General features: G+C 42.3%; 1 protein-coding gene across 1 annotated transcript; it reads left to right on the top strand.

The window, feature by feature from the left end:
- Positions 1 to 7,325: 7,325 nt before the first annotated feature.
- Positions 7,326 to 13,386, top strand: LOC132112155 (gamma-aminobutyric acid receptor subunit rho-1-like). Its single transcript, XM_059519735.1, has 10 exons — positions 7,326 to 7,690; positions 8,897 to 8,947; positions 9,206 to 9,312; positions 9,941 to 10,008; positions 10,288 to 10,511; positions 10,963 to 11,045; positions 11,133 to 11,273; positions 12,081 to 12,233; positions 12,463 to 12,659; positions 12,762 to 13,386. The coding sequence occupies exons 1-10, from the start codon at positions 7,575 to 7,577 to the stop codon at positions 13,056 to 13,058; spliced, it is 1,437 nt and encodes a 478-aa protein (XP_059375718.1). The 5' UTR covers positions 7,326 to 7,574; the 3' UTR covers positions 13,059 to 13,386.
- The last annotated feature ends 12 nt before the right edge of the window (positions 13,387 to 13,398 follow it).

Here is a 13,398-nt window from a genome sequence, read left to right as displayed (position 1 = left end):
TTGACTGTCATACATGATGCCTAGCTCATATTTTCTATTATCAAGGCAAAAACTAAGAATTAACGAAAAAAATTATGCAAGAACCTATGTATGTGCGAAGACGTGAAATTGGTATCACATGTAATTGGCATGTTATGGAATTTAACTATGGCAATATATTAACATGATATACAGAGCCGGACAGTAACAGAGTATTCAATTCAATTCAATTCAATTCAAGTTTATTTGTATAGCGCTTTTTACAATACAAATCATTACAAAGCAACTTTGTAGAAAATTATGTTTCTACAATATTTAGTAGTAGCTAGTAGTTTGTGCACATCTGACAGGATTTTATAAAAAATAAAAAAAAAATAATAATAATACAAGACGTAGTCAGCTAGACGATGAACTATCAATATTATTAATTAATAGTTATTATATGATGCAGTCAAACCTATAGCAATATTTGTTAGATCTGTTGTTGATTCAGGGTCAGCATCATCTGGGGTCCTCTGAGGGTCAGCATCATCTCTTCTCAGGTGTTCTGGATCCAGACTGGAGCTTGTGTAAATCCTAGTTACCACCGGATGAAGATCCCAGCAGAAACAGAGAAACAAATAGAGACATCATTAGGATAGCTGCTGATCCAACAGAGTAAAATTAATTAGTTTAACCCAAGTGTTATGTCCCTCCACTACCTGTGGTGGCTCTGTTTTCCTCTATTAATTGTTTGGCTATGTGGCAATATGTATTCATGTGTTATTGGGTGCAGGTGTGATTTGTAACGAGTGGGTGGAGAGACAAAATAAATACCCTAGATAAATGAGTCCAACTGACTTTGTAGTCACTTTATGTTATGATCAGTCTGCCTGACTATAACATATGGGGGCTCGTCCGTTTTGAATCGTAGGAAGTAGTTTGTTTTGTGAGCGACTGGTTGGTGAGTACCATCACTTTTCTGGGTAGAGGAGCGTGCACCTCAATAAGTAAGTCGTCGGGCAGACACTGAGTCTGCCACTTTATTATTTTAGTTTTATTAATTTTTGGTGGTATCCTTAGTCGGTACGTTTCGGGGGTTGTGATAGACTGCGTAATCGGTCTGTTACATCCTCACGAGTTTAACGTTTAATGTACACCGGGTAGGGGGATCCACTGAAGACTAGTAAGGCTAAGTTTAGTTTTTTTTTTGATAGGTAAGTAGGGATTGGGGTGTAGCAGTGAATCTCCCAGTCTTTTGGTACTCACTTAGTTTTTCTGTCGCTTTAGTGATTTAATAGTGCACTGCAGGAAGTAGTGTTTAAGCAGGTGGAGGTGTTTTAGCCCATTCATGTGTCTAACTTTCCCTCAACTTGTCAGTATTGTGGCGTGGTGGTGTTATGTTAAAAGTTGTGGACATTTTGGGGTTAGCAGCCTGTAGTTTTTTTTTTGTTGTTTTGCTTATTTTGGGTTTCAAAATTTTTGGTTTAGTCATGTCTACAGTTCAAGAGTTTGCTGAAAATCCTTCTGTAGAGGCGTTTAATAATCTTAAAAAAGATCAACTTTTGGAATTGGCTACTTATTATGAAGTTGAGTTGTCTGCTTCCGAAAAAACGCCTTAAAGATAGCATTAAAACTGTTCTGCTACCAGTTTTGGTAGAGAAGAGGGTTTTGCCTCCTGTTGATATGAGAGATTCTATCCGGTTGAAAGAGCTTTCTATTTGAGAGAGAGAGTTAGACAATGAGAGAGAAGCGTTGCGTTTAAAAGTTTCTGAGAATGAGTTAGAAATGAAACGCTTAGAGTTAAGAGCTAGACAGGAAAATATTGATCTCAGTTACACCGGGTCTTTTGACGTGAGTAAAAACATTAGGCTTGTACCACCGTTCATCGAGAAAGATGTAGAGAAATTTTTTCTGCATTTTGAGAAAGTTGCATCTACTTTAAATTGGTCGAAAGGTGTTTGGACTTTATTAATTCAGTCAGTTTTAACTGGCAGGGCACAAGAAGTGTATTCTTCACTTTCACTGGAGCAAAGTAAAGACTATGATGTGGTTAAAGCCGCTATTCTTTGTTGTTACCAACTAGTCCCAGAAGCTTATCGACAGCGCTTTCGTCGATGTGAGAAAACTGAAGATCAGACTTATATAGAGTTTGCTCGTGAGAAAGAGGCTTTATTTGATCGATGGTGTTCGTCAAGTGAGGTAGACAGCCAGGCGAAGTTGCGAGCTTTGATTCTGATGGAGGAATTTATAAACTGTTTGCCTGATGTTGTAGCTACTTACCTAAATGAACATAAAGTCAGTTCTCTGCATGAAGCTGCTGTTTTGGCAGATGAATTTGTTTTGACCCATCGTATCTTTAAAGATAGATATAAGTCTGGAGGTTTATCTCCAAAACATAGCTATGCTGCCGTCCATTCTTCCAGTAGTCCAGAGCAAGCTTGTTTTTATTGTAAGAAGCCTGGGCACTTGGTAGCAGACTGTCCAGTGCTGAAAAAAAACAAGCTGCAAAAGGCTTTGGGTTGATTAAAGCGTCTCCACATTTTACTTCGCCCTGTCTTGAATTTTCAAGCGATGTAAAGACTGGCTATGAACCTTTCCTTAGTGATGGTTTTGTCTCGTTGCCTAATGATGATAATTTAATTCCTGTACGCATTTTGCGTGACACTGGTGCTGCACAATCATTCATTTTGAAAGGAGTTTTGCCTTTGTCTGAGACAACAAAACGTGGCACCAGTGTATTAGTTCGTGGCTTTGAGATGGGCTTTACTGTTGTTCCACTTCACCAAATCTTGTTCAAATCTAGCGTAGTCACCGGCCGTGTTGCGGTTGGTGTTCGGGAATCTCTGCCCATTCCTGGCGTGTCTTTTATTTTGGGCAATAATTTAGCAGGTGGTAATGTGTGGAACCGAGTGAGTTCGGAAATTCTCCCTCAAGTTGTTACTGTGCCTAAAATAGCCGACCATGAGTGTGTAGAGAAAAATCCTGATGTTTTTCCTGCATGCGCGATTACTCGTGCTATGTCGAGGAAAGGAGGGCGCTCTATTTCTCCTGTTGAATATGAACTATCCGATTCTTTCTTTGTGAATCTTGAGTCTGAGACGTTTCCTGAGTCATCGGCTATTGATCTATCTAGGCCTGATAAGAAAATGAATCAAATCATGACGGAGCCTGCGTGCTTGTCACGCACAAAGTTGATTGCTGCTCAAAAAGCTGATGTGTCGTTGGTCTCTTTATTCCGCTCTGCCTCATCTGATATTAACGTTGATGAGGAACTACAATGTTTTTTCTTTCAGGATGGAGTTTTAATGAGGAAATGGAGGCCTTACAATGTGTCAGACCATGGTAACTCTGTTTATCAGATTGTAGTACCCGTTGAGTACAGAGATAAAATCTTGAGTGTAGCTCATGACTGCGTAGCTGGTCATATGGGAGTCGCTAAAACACTAAACCGTGTTAGTCAACATTTTTACTGGCCAGGGTTGAAGCAGGATGTAGCTAATTTTTGTAAAACTTGTAAGGTCTGCCAGGTGGTTGGCAAACCCAACCAGAAAATCCCTCCTGCTCCTCTATATCCCATTCCTGTGTTGGCTCCACCATCATCAATGTCATTGTTGATATTGTTGGTCCACTTGTGCGTTCCACGAGTGGATATCAATATCTGTTAACAATGATGTGTGCAGCTACTCGTTTTCCGGAGGATATTCCTCTGCGAAAAATTTCTGCCAAGGTGGTCTTAAAGGAGTTGTTAAAGTTTTTCTCTGTGTTTGGTCTGCCAAAGATCATTCAGACTGATCGTGGATCGAATTTCATGTCTCGTGTGTTCACCCGTGTTTTGAAACAGCTCAGCATACAACATAATGTTTCCAGTGCCTATCATCCGGAAAGCCAGGGGGCGCTGGAACGCTATCATCAAACGTTGAAGAGCATGTTGCGTGCATATTGCCTTGAGACTGGTAAGGATTGGGCAGATGCAGTTCCCTGGCTGCTGTTTGCCTGTAGAGAGGTGAGACAGGAGTCACTTGGATTTAGTCCTGCTGATCTTGTTTTTGCACATACCCCACGAGGTCCATTGGCTGTATTAAAAGATCAGTTTTTAAATGAACTTCCTGCAAAAGACATTCTGAGTTATGTGTTACATTCACGTTCTCGTTTACACCGAGCCCGTGAGTTAGCCCATGAAAATCTTGAGAGAGCACAAGACAAGATGAAAATTTGGTATGATCGTAAGACCACAGATCGACATTTTGAGGTGGTTGATAAAGTACTTATGTTACTCCCCATTCCTGGATCTGCTCTACAAGCTCGTTTTACTTGTCCATATCTGGTAATGCATAAAGTTTCTGACCGCGATTATGTAATAGCCACTCCAGATCGACGGCAGCAGAAGCGCCTGTGTCACATTTAATATGTTGAAGCATTATTTTGAGCGTGCTTCTGTTTGCCTAGGTTCATCTCCAGCTGAGCTGGGGTCGGATTTGTCGAGGCCTACGAGTGATAAGTCCATGCTGTTGTCTGTTGTGGTGGAAGAGAGTGATGAAACTGAAAGTAATCCATCTCGTGCTCTAATTGAGGGTCGTCTTAACAACACTAAAATGCTCTCAGTTTTAGCTGATCACCTCCCACACCTCACCGATTTTGAGAAGACTGACATTTTGGACGTTGTTCGCCAATTTCCAGAGTTGTTTAATGATGTTCCAAAACAAACTCACCTTATTGAGCATGACATTGATGTGGGAACAACAACACCAATCAAGCAACATCCGTACAGGGTAAACCCTTTGAAACGTGCCGTGTTAAAGAAAGAAGTAGAGTACATGCTTGAAAATAACATTGCGGAACCTAGCAGGAGTCCATGGAGTTCTCCATGTCTATTGGTGGCAAAGCCTGATGGAACGTTTCGGTTTTGTACTGATTATCGGCGTGTTAACGCAGTTACTAGACCTGATTGTTACCCGTTGCCCAGGTTGAATGATTGTATTGATCAGGTGGGTTCTGCAGTTTTTGTTAGCAAGTTTGACTTGCTGGAAGGCTATTGGCAGATTCCCCTCACCAGTCGTGCAAGAGAAATATCTGCATTTGTTACCCCCGACGACTTCCTGAATTATCACGTTATGGCTTTTGGAATGCGCAATGCTCCTGCAACGTTCCAGCGATTAATAAATACAGTGCTGTCTGGCTGTGAGGCCTATTTGGACGATGTGGTCCTTTATAGTGCGTTATGGCCAGAACATGTTCAGCAGATCCGAGAGCTATTTTGTCGACTGTCCTCAGCCAATTTGACTATCAATTTGGCTAAATGCGAGATCGGTAAAGCAACAGTCACTTATTTGGGTAGAGTAGTAGGAGGTGGTCAAGTGCGTGCTTTGGATGCCAAAGTTTCAGCTATTTGTAGTTTTCCTCCTCCTGCTGATCGTCGTGAGTTACGCAGATTTCTTGGTATGGTGGGCTACTACCGAGCGTTTTGCTGGAATTTCTCATCTGTAGTAGCTCCATTGACTAATTTACTTAGTCCAAAGGTGGTATATCAGTGGTCTGACCAGTGTCAAAGTGCCTTTGAAAATGCAAAGGCATTGCTTATTTCAGCTCCTGTGTTGGCTTTGGTTTGTTTTAATGGTTGACGCGAGTGATCAAGGTGCTGGCGCTGTTCTCCTCCAGGAAGGAGTGGAGCACGTCCATCACCCCGTTTGCTACTTCTCTAAGAAGTTTAATCAACATCAACGGTGGTACTCCACCATCGAAAAGGAGACTCTGGCCCTGGTTCTTGCTGTCCAACACTTTGAAGTATATCTGGGTGCATCAGGTAGAACGATCGTTTATAGTGATCATGACCCCCTGAAGTTCCTAAGCCGGATGAGAAATGCCAATCAACGTCCGATGCGGTGGAGTTTGATCTTGCAGCCTTTTAACATTGAGGTCAAGCATATCCATGGTACTGATAATGTCTTGGCAGATGCCTTATCTAGAGTCCAGTATTTCTGTTTACCGTTAATTGGTAACGTATGGTCGCAATTTTTTTTTATTTTTTGTTTCTTGTTTATATTTTGATTATGGAGACTGGAGTCACCATTTTGGTGTGGGGGTGTGTTATGTCCCTCCACTACCTGTGGTGGCTCTGTTTTCCTCTATTAATTGTTTGGCTATGTGGCAATATGTATTCATGTGTTATTGGGTGCAGGTGTGATTTGTAACGAGTGGGTGGAGAGACACCCTTTAAAAGCAGAGGCACTCCATGGAGAGGGGGAGATGACTTGGGTTCCAGGCAGCCACCATGCTTGTTGATCTTCCTGCAAATTATGTTTCATTGTAGTTAATCTTCCTTTTGATAAATGAGTCCAACTGACTTTGTAGTCACTTTGTTATGATCAGTCTGACTGACTATAACACCAAGCTAAAGAATAAAAATGCACATTTGATCAGATGCAGCTACACTCACAATTTAAGAGATACATTATTCGAATGATTGGCGAAAGAGATGTGTTTTTAATCTAGATTTAAACAGAGAGAGTGTGTCTGAACCCCGAACATTATCAGGAAGGCTATTCCAGAGTTTGGGAGCCAAATGTGAGAAAGCTCTACCTCCTTTAGTGGACTTTGCAATCCTAGGAACTACCAAAAGTCCAGCGTTTTGTGACCTTAGGGAGCGTGATGGGTTGTAGCGTGGTAGAAGGCTAGTTAGGTACGCAGGAGCTAAACCATTTAGGGCCTTATAGGTAAGTGATGATAATTTGTAACTGATACGGAACTTAATAGGTAGCCAGTGCAGAGACTGTAAAATAGGGCTAATATGATCATATTTTCTTGACCTGGTAAGGACTCTAGCTGCTGCATTTTGGACGACCTGTAGCTTGTTTATTGACGAAGCAGGACAACCACCTAGAAGTGTGTTACAATAGTCCAGTCTAGAGGTCATGAATGCATGAACTAGCTTTTCTGCATCAGAAACAGATAACATGTTTCGTAGCTTGGCAATGTTTCTAAGATGGAAGAATGCAGTTTTTGTAACATGGGAAATATGATTTTCAAAAGACAAGATGATGTCTAATATAACACCCAGATTTCTGACTGTAGAGGAAGTAACAGAACATCCGTCTAGCTGCAGATTGTAATCTACAAGAGTACAAGTAGTGTTTTTGGTCCAATAATTAATATCTCTGTCTTATCCAAATTTAATAGGAGAAAATTATTGGTCATCCAATCTTTTACATTTTTAACACACTCTGTTAGCTTAGATAATTTAGAGGTTTCATCTGGTCTCGTTGAGATATATAGCTGAGTATCACTAGCATTGTATCTCTGTATCTATCTGTCTGTCTGTGCAGCATCTTCTCGATTGACCTCGTCAGCTAAGAGCAGAGCACAGTATCATTAGGAGAATTGGTTTGGGGCGGCGCATCACGAGCAGAACACATCCACCACTGGAGGGATCAAATCTGTGCCATCTGATGCTCAAGGATTTATGGGTTTAGACAAAATTGCTTTTCCCAGTCTGGAGATTAAGCTGTGTGTGATGTCAGCAGGACAGACGTCCATGTTTGTTCAGGCTGCACCACTAAAGAAAGGATGAGGCTTGTTCTGGCTGCAAAGTGTGGAGGATGTGAACACTGAACAGGGATATGAGCACCATGCAGCTGGAGACTGTGTTTGTGTTTATCTGCGTCTGTCTGGTGGGCGCCGCCGGAAGATCAGCCCACATAAGAGGTCACACACCAGAGCCCTACAAGCAAAGCAGGTAATAATCCTGTTGTGGACGTGGCCTGTCGAGTGAAAGGAATGAAATCAAACGATGACTCGCTTCTCTAATAGAGTTGTAGTTTCTTTCATTATAGAAGAAAGAAAGTCTGGAAATGAGGACGTTTAAGTGTATATTTAAATCTGATGATCTTCTGATATTCTGTCTGCCTGCTTGTTTAATGTGGGATTTCATATCCGTGTCTGAAGCTTCAGTTTGACTCAGTTTTCACTGTGAGTCTTACTCTTCTCATGTGTCCAGAAGGTGCTAGAAAGTCATCATTCCTTAAAAGAGTTGGTAATCAGACAGCATATGATTTCCTGGGAGTTTCTCATCAGTGATCCTCATGTAGTGGCTGTAACCTTTTGATAGACTCAGTTTGATTGGAAAAGGTTCTTCGTTATCTCATTCAAACATGTCTAGTTTTACACAGTGTCTTATTTTTTGCAGTGATGCCATAGATTATTATTTTTTTGATTACCAAAAAATGATTCAGTGAACAAGAAGCATTATTTCCTTTGTGTGAAAAACAACTAAAAAAGCATTTTTCCACTATAAAAATCCTTTTGTGCAATGGAATGTTTCCATGGATGTTCATGGACCCATCGGTGCCAATAACGATCCTTTATCTCCCTGCACCGGTTCATAACACAGTGTCCAGATCCTGTACATGATTGTCACGATGTCAGACGAGTGTTGTGTCGTGGCAGTGGAGGAGACACAGAGAGGATTATTAACCAGCTGCTGGTGATGAGCCGAAACCAGTACCATCACATCAAACATGTCTTCATGCTCACGCCGTCTTCTGTGGCTCTGTTCCCACCAGCTCCTCAGCTGATGAGGATGATGTGTTTGAGCTGAGCTGAACATCAAAGATGCTTTAAAAACAGCTCAGGTGTATGTGATGTTCAGTCAAGGAATATGCTGTACATCACAAGCTGGAAGAGATCGAATAGTGCACATGTCTGCTGCACTAAAGCAAACACTGAAAATGTACAATATCACAGATGAAGTGTGACACTTGTCAGACATCCCTGTGCGTTTGTTAAATATTTAATCAAATGTGATCAATACGAGTGCAGTACTCTCAGCTCTGAACATATGGGATCAAGTTTACATCCACTCCACTGAATCAGTGCAGAACCACAGGAGAAAGGCCTGCTGATACGCAGAACTTCATTTCATTCTCTCGTTCCTTCCTCACAGATTACGCCGAGAAACAACACGAGTGGATGGAGGAACACACAAGTCTGGAAGGTACAACATCATTCAATTCGGATCTTGGATACGGATCTTTTCTTAGCATTTCTATTGAAAGACTTTATGGTTTTATAGTGTATATTGAGATTTCAATATATATTCTTTTAGTTGAAAAGACAAATATCAGACTAGTGAGATCAGAATCTATGAGTGCCATTAGTGTGTATGTACTTCTGTTGGATGTCCTTTGAAGCGTGTCTTTGAGTGTCTCGTCCACAGCTTTTTCTAATAGTTCTACTCTCATTATCATCGCAGCCCAATCTTCAGAAGAAGTCCAGACATGACAAAGTCTCCTATAACCAAATCTGAGCAGCTGTTGAGGATAGATGACCATGATTTCACAATGAGACCTGCGTTTGGAGGTGAGCACGAGCCACATATAGCATCCTGAGATCCTGCATGGGTTTGCATTGATCATGGTTTCATGGTTCACACATCTCAGAATGATGGCCTTGCCAATATGTTTTGTATTAATGGATGTTTTTTAATTGTTCAGATGCTGTTATGCAGTGCAACTATATATATAAAAAAAGTCATACACACATTTATGTATTTGTTAGACTCTTTAGTTCAAAAGTGCATTTGTATCAGTTCATGCATCCCCTGGGAATCAAAGCCAGGGATCTGCTTCACATGAAAACACTCTCTGGATCCAGCTTCATCATAACTGACTGATGATAACATTACAACACTCTTTTCCTGGGCTCTTTGGCTTTGGCTTGCCATGTGCATGTAGAAACATGAAAACAGAGCCGGGTGACCAGATGTGAGACGGTCGTGACCCACTTGTGTTTGAGCGCTCGTGTTACAGACGATAGTGAGTCTGAGCTAAAATAGGACACAGATAAGGCAGAGTTATATCCTGTCTGCTCACAGAAAGAGAGCGCTGCTCTACTGTAGCCACGGTGGAAATATCTCATGATAACGATGCACTCAATTAATGTATAAAAATACACGGACACGATCCTGTCTTTGACTGTCCATGTACAGGACCTCCGATTCCAGTAGGTGTGGATGTCCAGGTCGAGAGTCTCGACACCATCTCTGAGGCTGACATGGTGAGCGCTTGATTAAGAGTGTGCCATTATTATTATTATTGAGAATCATCTGAATTGACAGACATATTCACGGAAAAGAATCGGCTAAAAACACATCTCTTTCATCTTTATTTGACCCTCTAACTCTATTCAAGACTTGCCCTCTATTCATTTACTAACTGCTCGTTTTCTTTAAAAAAAAAAACACACACACTAGCTTTTCTTATTTTTTTTTGCATTCTGTCTATTTGTGTGTCTCATTCCTCAGTGTTTTTTTTAGCATCTGGTGTTTCTCCTCAGGATTTTACCATGACCCTGTATTTGAGACATTACTGGAAAGACGAGCGCCTGTCCTTCCCGAGCACCAATAATCAAAGCATGACCTTCGACAGCCGGCTGGTGAAGAAGATCTGGGTTCCTGACATGTTCTTTGTTCACTCCAAAAGATCTTTCATCCACGACACCACAACAGACAACGTGATGCTACGAGTGTATCCCGACGGAAACGTCCTGTACAGTCTGAGGTGAGGGCTTTCACATCAACCTGACAGAAACAGTCACAGATGTGAAAGATCTCAGTCAATCAAGAGACTCGAATCTTCTCACTCCTTCTCAACTGATGCTCTCTGAACAAACAGTCTGAGCAGGGCCTATAATTACCACTCGCCAAGCACCAAACGAAACAGTGTTACTCATTAGGGTGGTAACTTTTTAATATTAATTCTAAAGATGTGGTTTAGCACGATTAATCAATTGCAAGGACCGCACTGCAATTCTGTAAAGCACACCTAACCTTCACCACTCGTCGCTTAAAACATGCATCTGAAAACAAAACATCTGCCTAATAATCACAAAATACGCAAAATATGGTAAATGTAGCACTAATATAGCACTATTTAGGATGTTTGCTCTCCTCACTGGACGATGCATGGGTGATCTGAATGAACTAGCGCTGGATGTGTTGTGTTGTTGTAGAGTGACCGTCACTGCCATGTGTAACATGGACCTGAGTCGATTCCCTCTGGACACACAGACATGCTCACTGGAGATCGAGAGCTGTACGTATAGAGACACAGCACACATCCGTCCACCTCACCTCTGACCTCTGAGTATATTCTGATGATGATGTGGTGTTGTTATTTCAGATGCGTACACTGACGACGATCTAATGCTTTACTGGAAGAAGGGCAACGAGTCGCTGAACACCGATGACAAGATTTCTCTGTCCCAGTTTCTCATCCAGAAGTTCCACACCACAACCAAGCTTGCGTTCTACAGCAGCACAGGTAACGATTCAGCGCTCTCAGATGCTCGTCTCAAATGTTTAGTGCAGATCCTTCAGGTTTCAGGGTGAAGCGCCACCAAATCCTGTGAAATAGTGACAGTGGTTTTGGACGTGTGTCCCAAAGCTCAGATCTTACTGACTGAAGGATGTTCATCACTGGACAAAGGCTAAACATTGACACTGAACAAAGCTCATCTCTGGTGTGAACTGCTCCAAAGGACTCTGTTGCTCCTGATCTGGTTCTGCCTGAACCCTGAGGTTCGGTGATTCTGTCGTTCAGGTGAAGAAGGTCACTGTGCAGATGTCACTCGTTCTGATCGACACACAGCCTTTAACACTGGCTCAGTCTAAACACCAGTTTTCTGGTCTAGAAGTAAGAGTTACTGTGACCAACAAGATGAATAGAAACTTTTGACTGCCATTTTTGAAATAGCAACTAAACACGAAGATGTTGAATTCACTGTGTTTGGATGCTGATGTAGATCCGCCAAGCCATGAGCATCAATAGCACCGCTGATGGTGTTTGAAGCCTCAGAGAAGCTGTGTGTGGTTATAAAACCAGAATGGGTCTCTGTGATCAATGATGTTAAATGCAAATGAAGTGTAGAAAACGATAACGCTGTACATCTCAGGCCTCTTTCCACTGCTTTGTTGCTTGAACAGCACTGTCTAAGCTTTGAAAATGAATGAGCAAAATCACCAACACTGTACCACTGATCTTAAGTAAAGAATTCAACTGCACCAATGATTCAGCTGCACATGTAGTGTGAACGCTCCCTATGAGCTTTAATCCAGATCTGTTTTCCAGGCTGGTACAATCGCCTCTACATACACTTCACTCTTCGGCGTCACGTCTTCTTCTTCCTGCTGCAAACGTATTTCCCGGCCACGCTGATGGTCATGCTGTCCTGGGTGTCCTTCTGGATCGACCGCAGGGCCGTGCCAGCGAGAGTTCCTCTCGGTAGGAGAAAACCGCTCCACATGGACACGCTCAATACACTTGAACATTTATTAATTACTGTCATGTAAGTGAAAGATTATTCAGAGTGTGTTCAGTCTGTAAGATGCAAGCAATGCTGAGATCACAGGTTTGATTCCAAAGAAATACATTTAATGCACTAAAAGTCGCTTCAGATAGAAGCGTCTGCCTGTCCTGTTTGTTCAGCTTAAAATCATGCTTTCACTCACAGGCATCACGACGGTTCTCACGATGTCCACCATCATCACCGGAGTCAACGCCTCCATGCCCAGAGTCTCCTACATCAAAGCCGTGGACATTTACCTGTGGGTCAGCTTCGTCTTCGTCTTCCTCTCTGTCATCGAGTACGCGGCCGTCAATTACCTGACCACCGTGCAGGAGCGCAGAGAGAGGAAGCTCAGGAATCAAGTAAGGACACACACATTAATATGACGAGAGAGTGATGCTCAGAAATGATCTGTGTCGCTGTATCACATCTGTGTCTCCTGTGTTTACGGATTGACGCTGCAGCTGCCTTGCACGTGTGGAATAGCTAACCCAGACGAGGACATGATGATGACCACGTGCTACAGCGGAGTGGATCCCAGCACAGCGGGGACGTATGGGATGCCTGAGAACGGAGCGAGGCAGGAGAGGATCCTGGCCCAGCTGAACCTCGCCGACAGCCGGAGGACGAGTCGTGTGAAGACACCCCTGGCATACGTCAACGTCTGGATAGACACTCATGCCATAGACAAGTACTCACGAGTGGTCTTTCCTGCCGCTTACACGCTCTTCAACATCATCTACTGGTCCATCTACTCCTAACACCACAGCGGATCTGAGAGAACCAGAACATCCTCCATTGCGTCTCTCTGCCTTCTCCATCCAGGATCTCAGACTCCTCGGATTTTTAAGTGTTGTAGGTTTCTATTATTCAACAAAAGCAACTACCTGAGTTGATACTCGTGTTACTCCTCACAAATAAAGATGAGAAGCCACTGGTGTGAAATGACTGATCTGGCAAAAGCTGCCTGTTTAGAGACCACACACGTGACTCCTTCAAGAATGTTATTTTAATTCATGTATTTATCAGGGACGTCAATCAGTGAAATTCTTTTAATTGTTATTTGCATAATGTTATTGTAGTCACACATTAAGAAAACTA

The sequence above is a fragment of the Carassius carassius genome, chromosome 31 (genome assembly GCF_963082965.1).
Source record: "Carassius carassius chromosome 31, fCarCar2.1, whole genome shotgun sequence".
Classification (NCBI taxonomy): Eukaryota; Metazoa; Chordata; class Actinopteri; order Cypriniformes; family Cyprinidae; genus Carassius; species Carassius carassius.
Note: the sequence above shows the minus strand (reverse complement) of the source record. Positions and strands in the feature narration are given on the sequence as shown.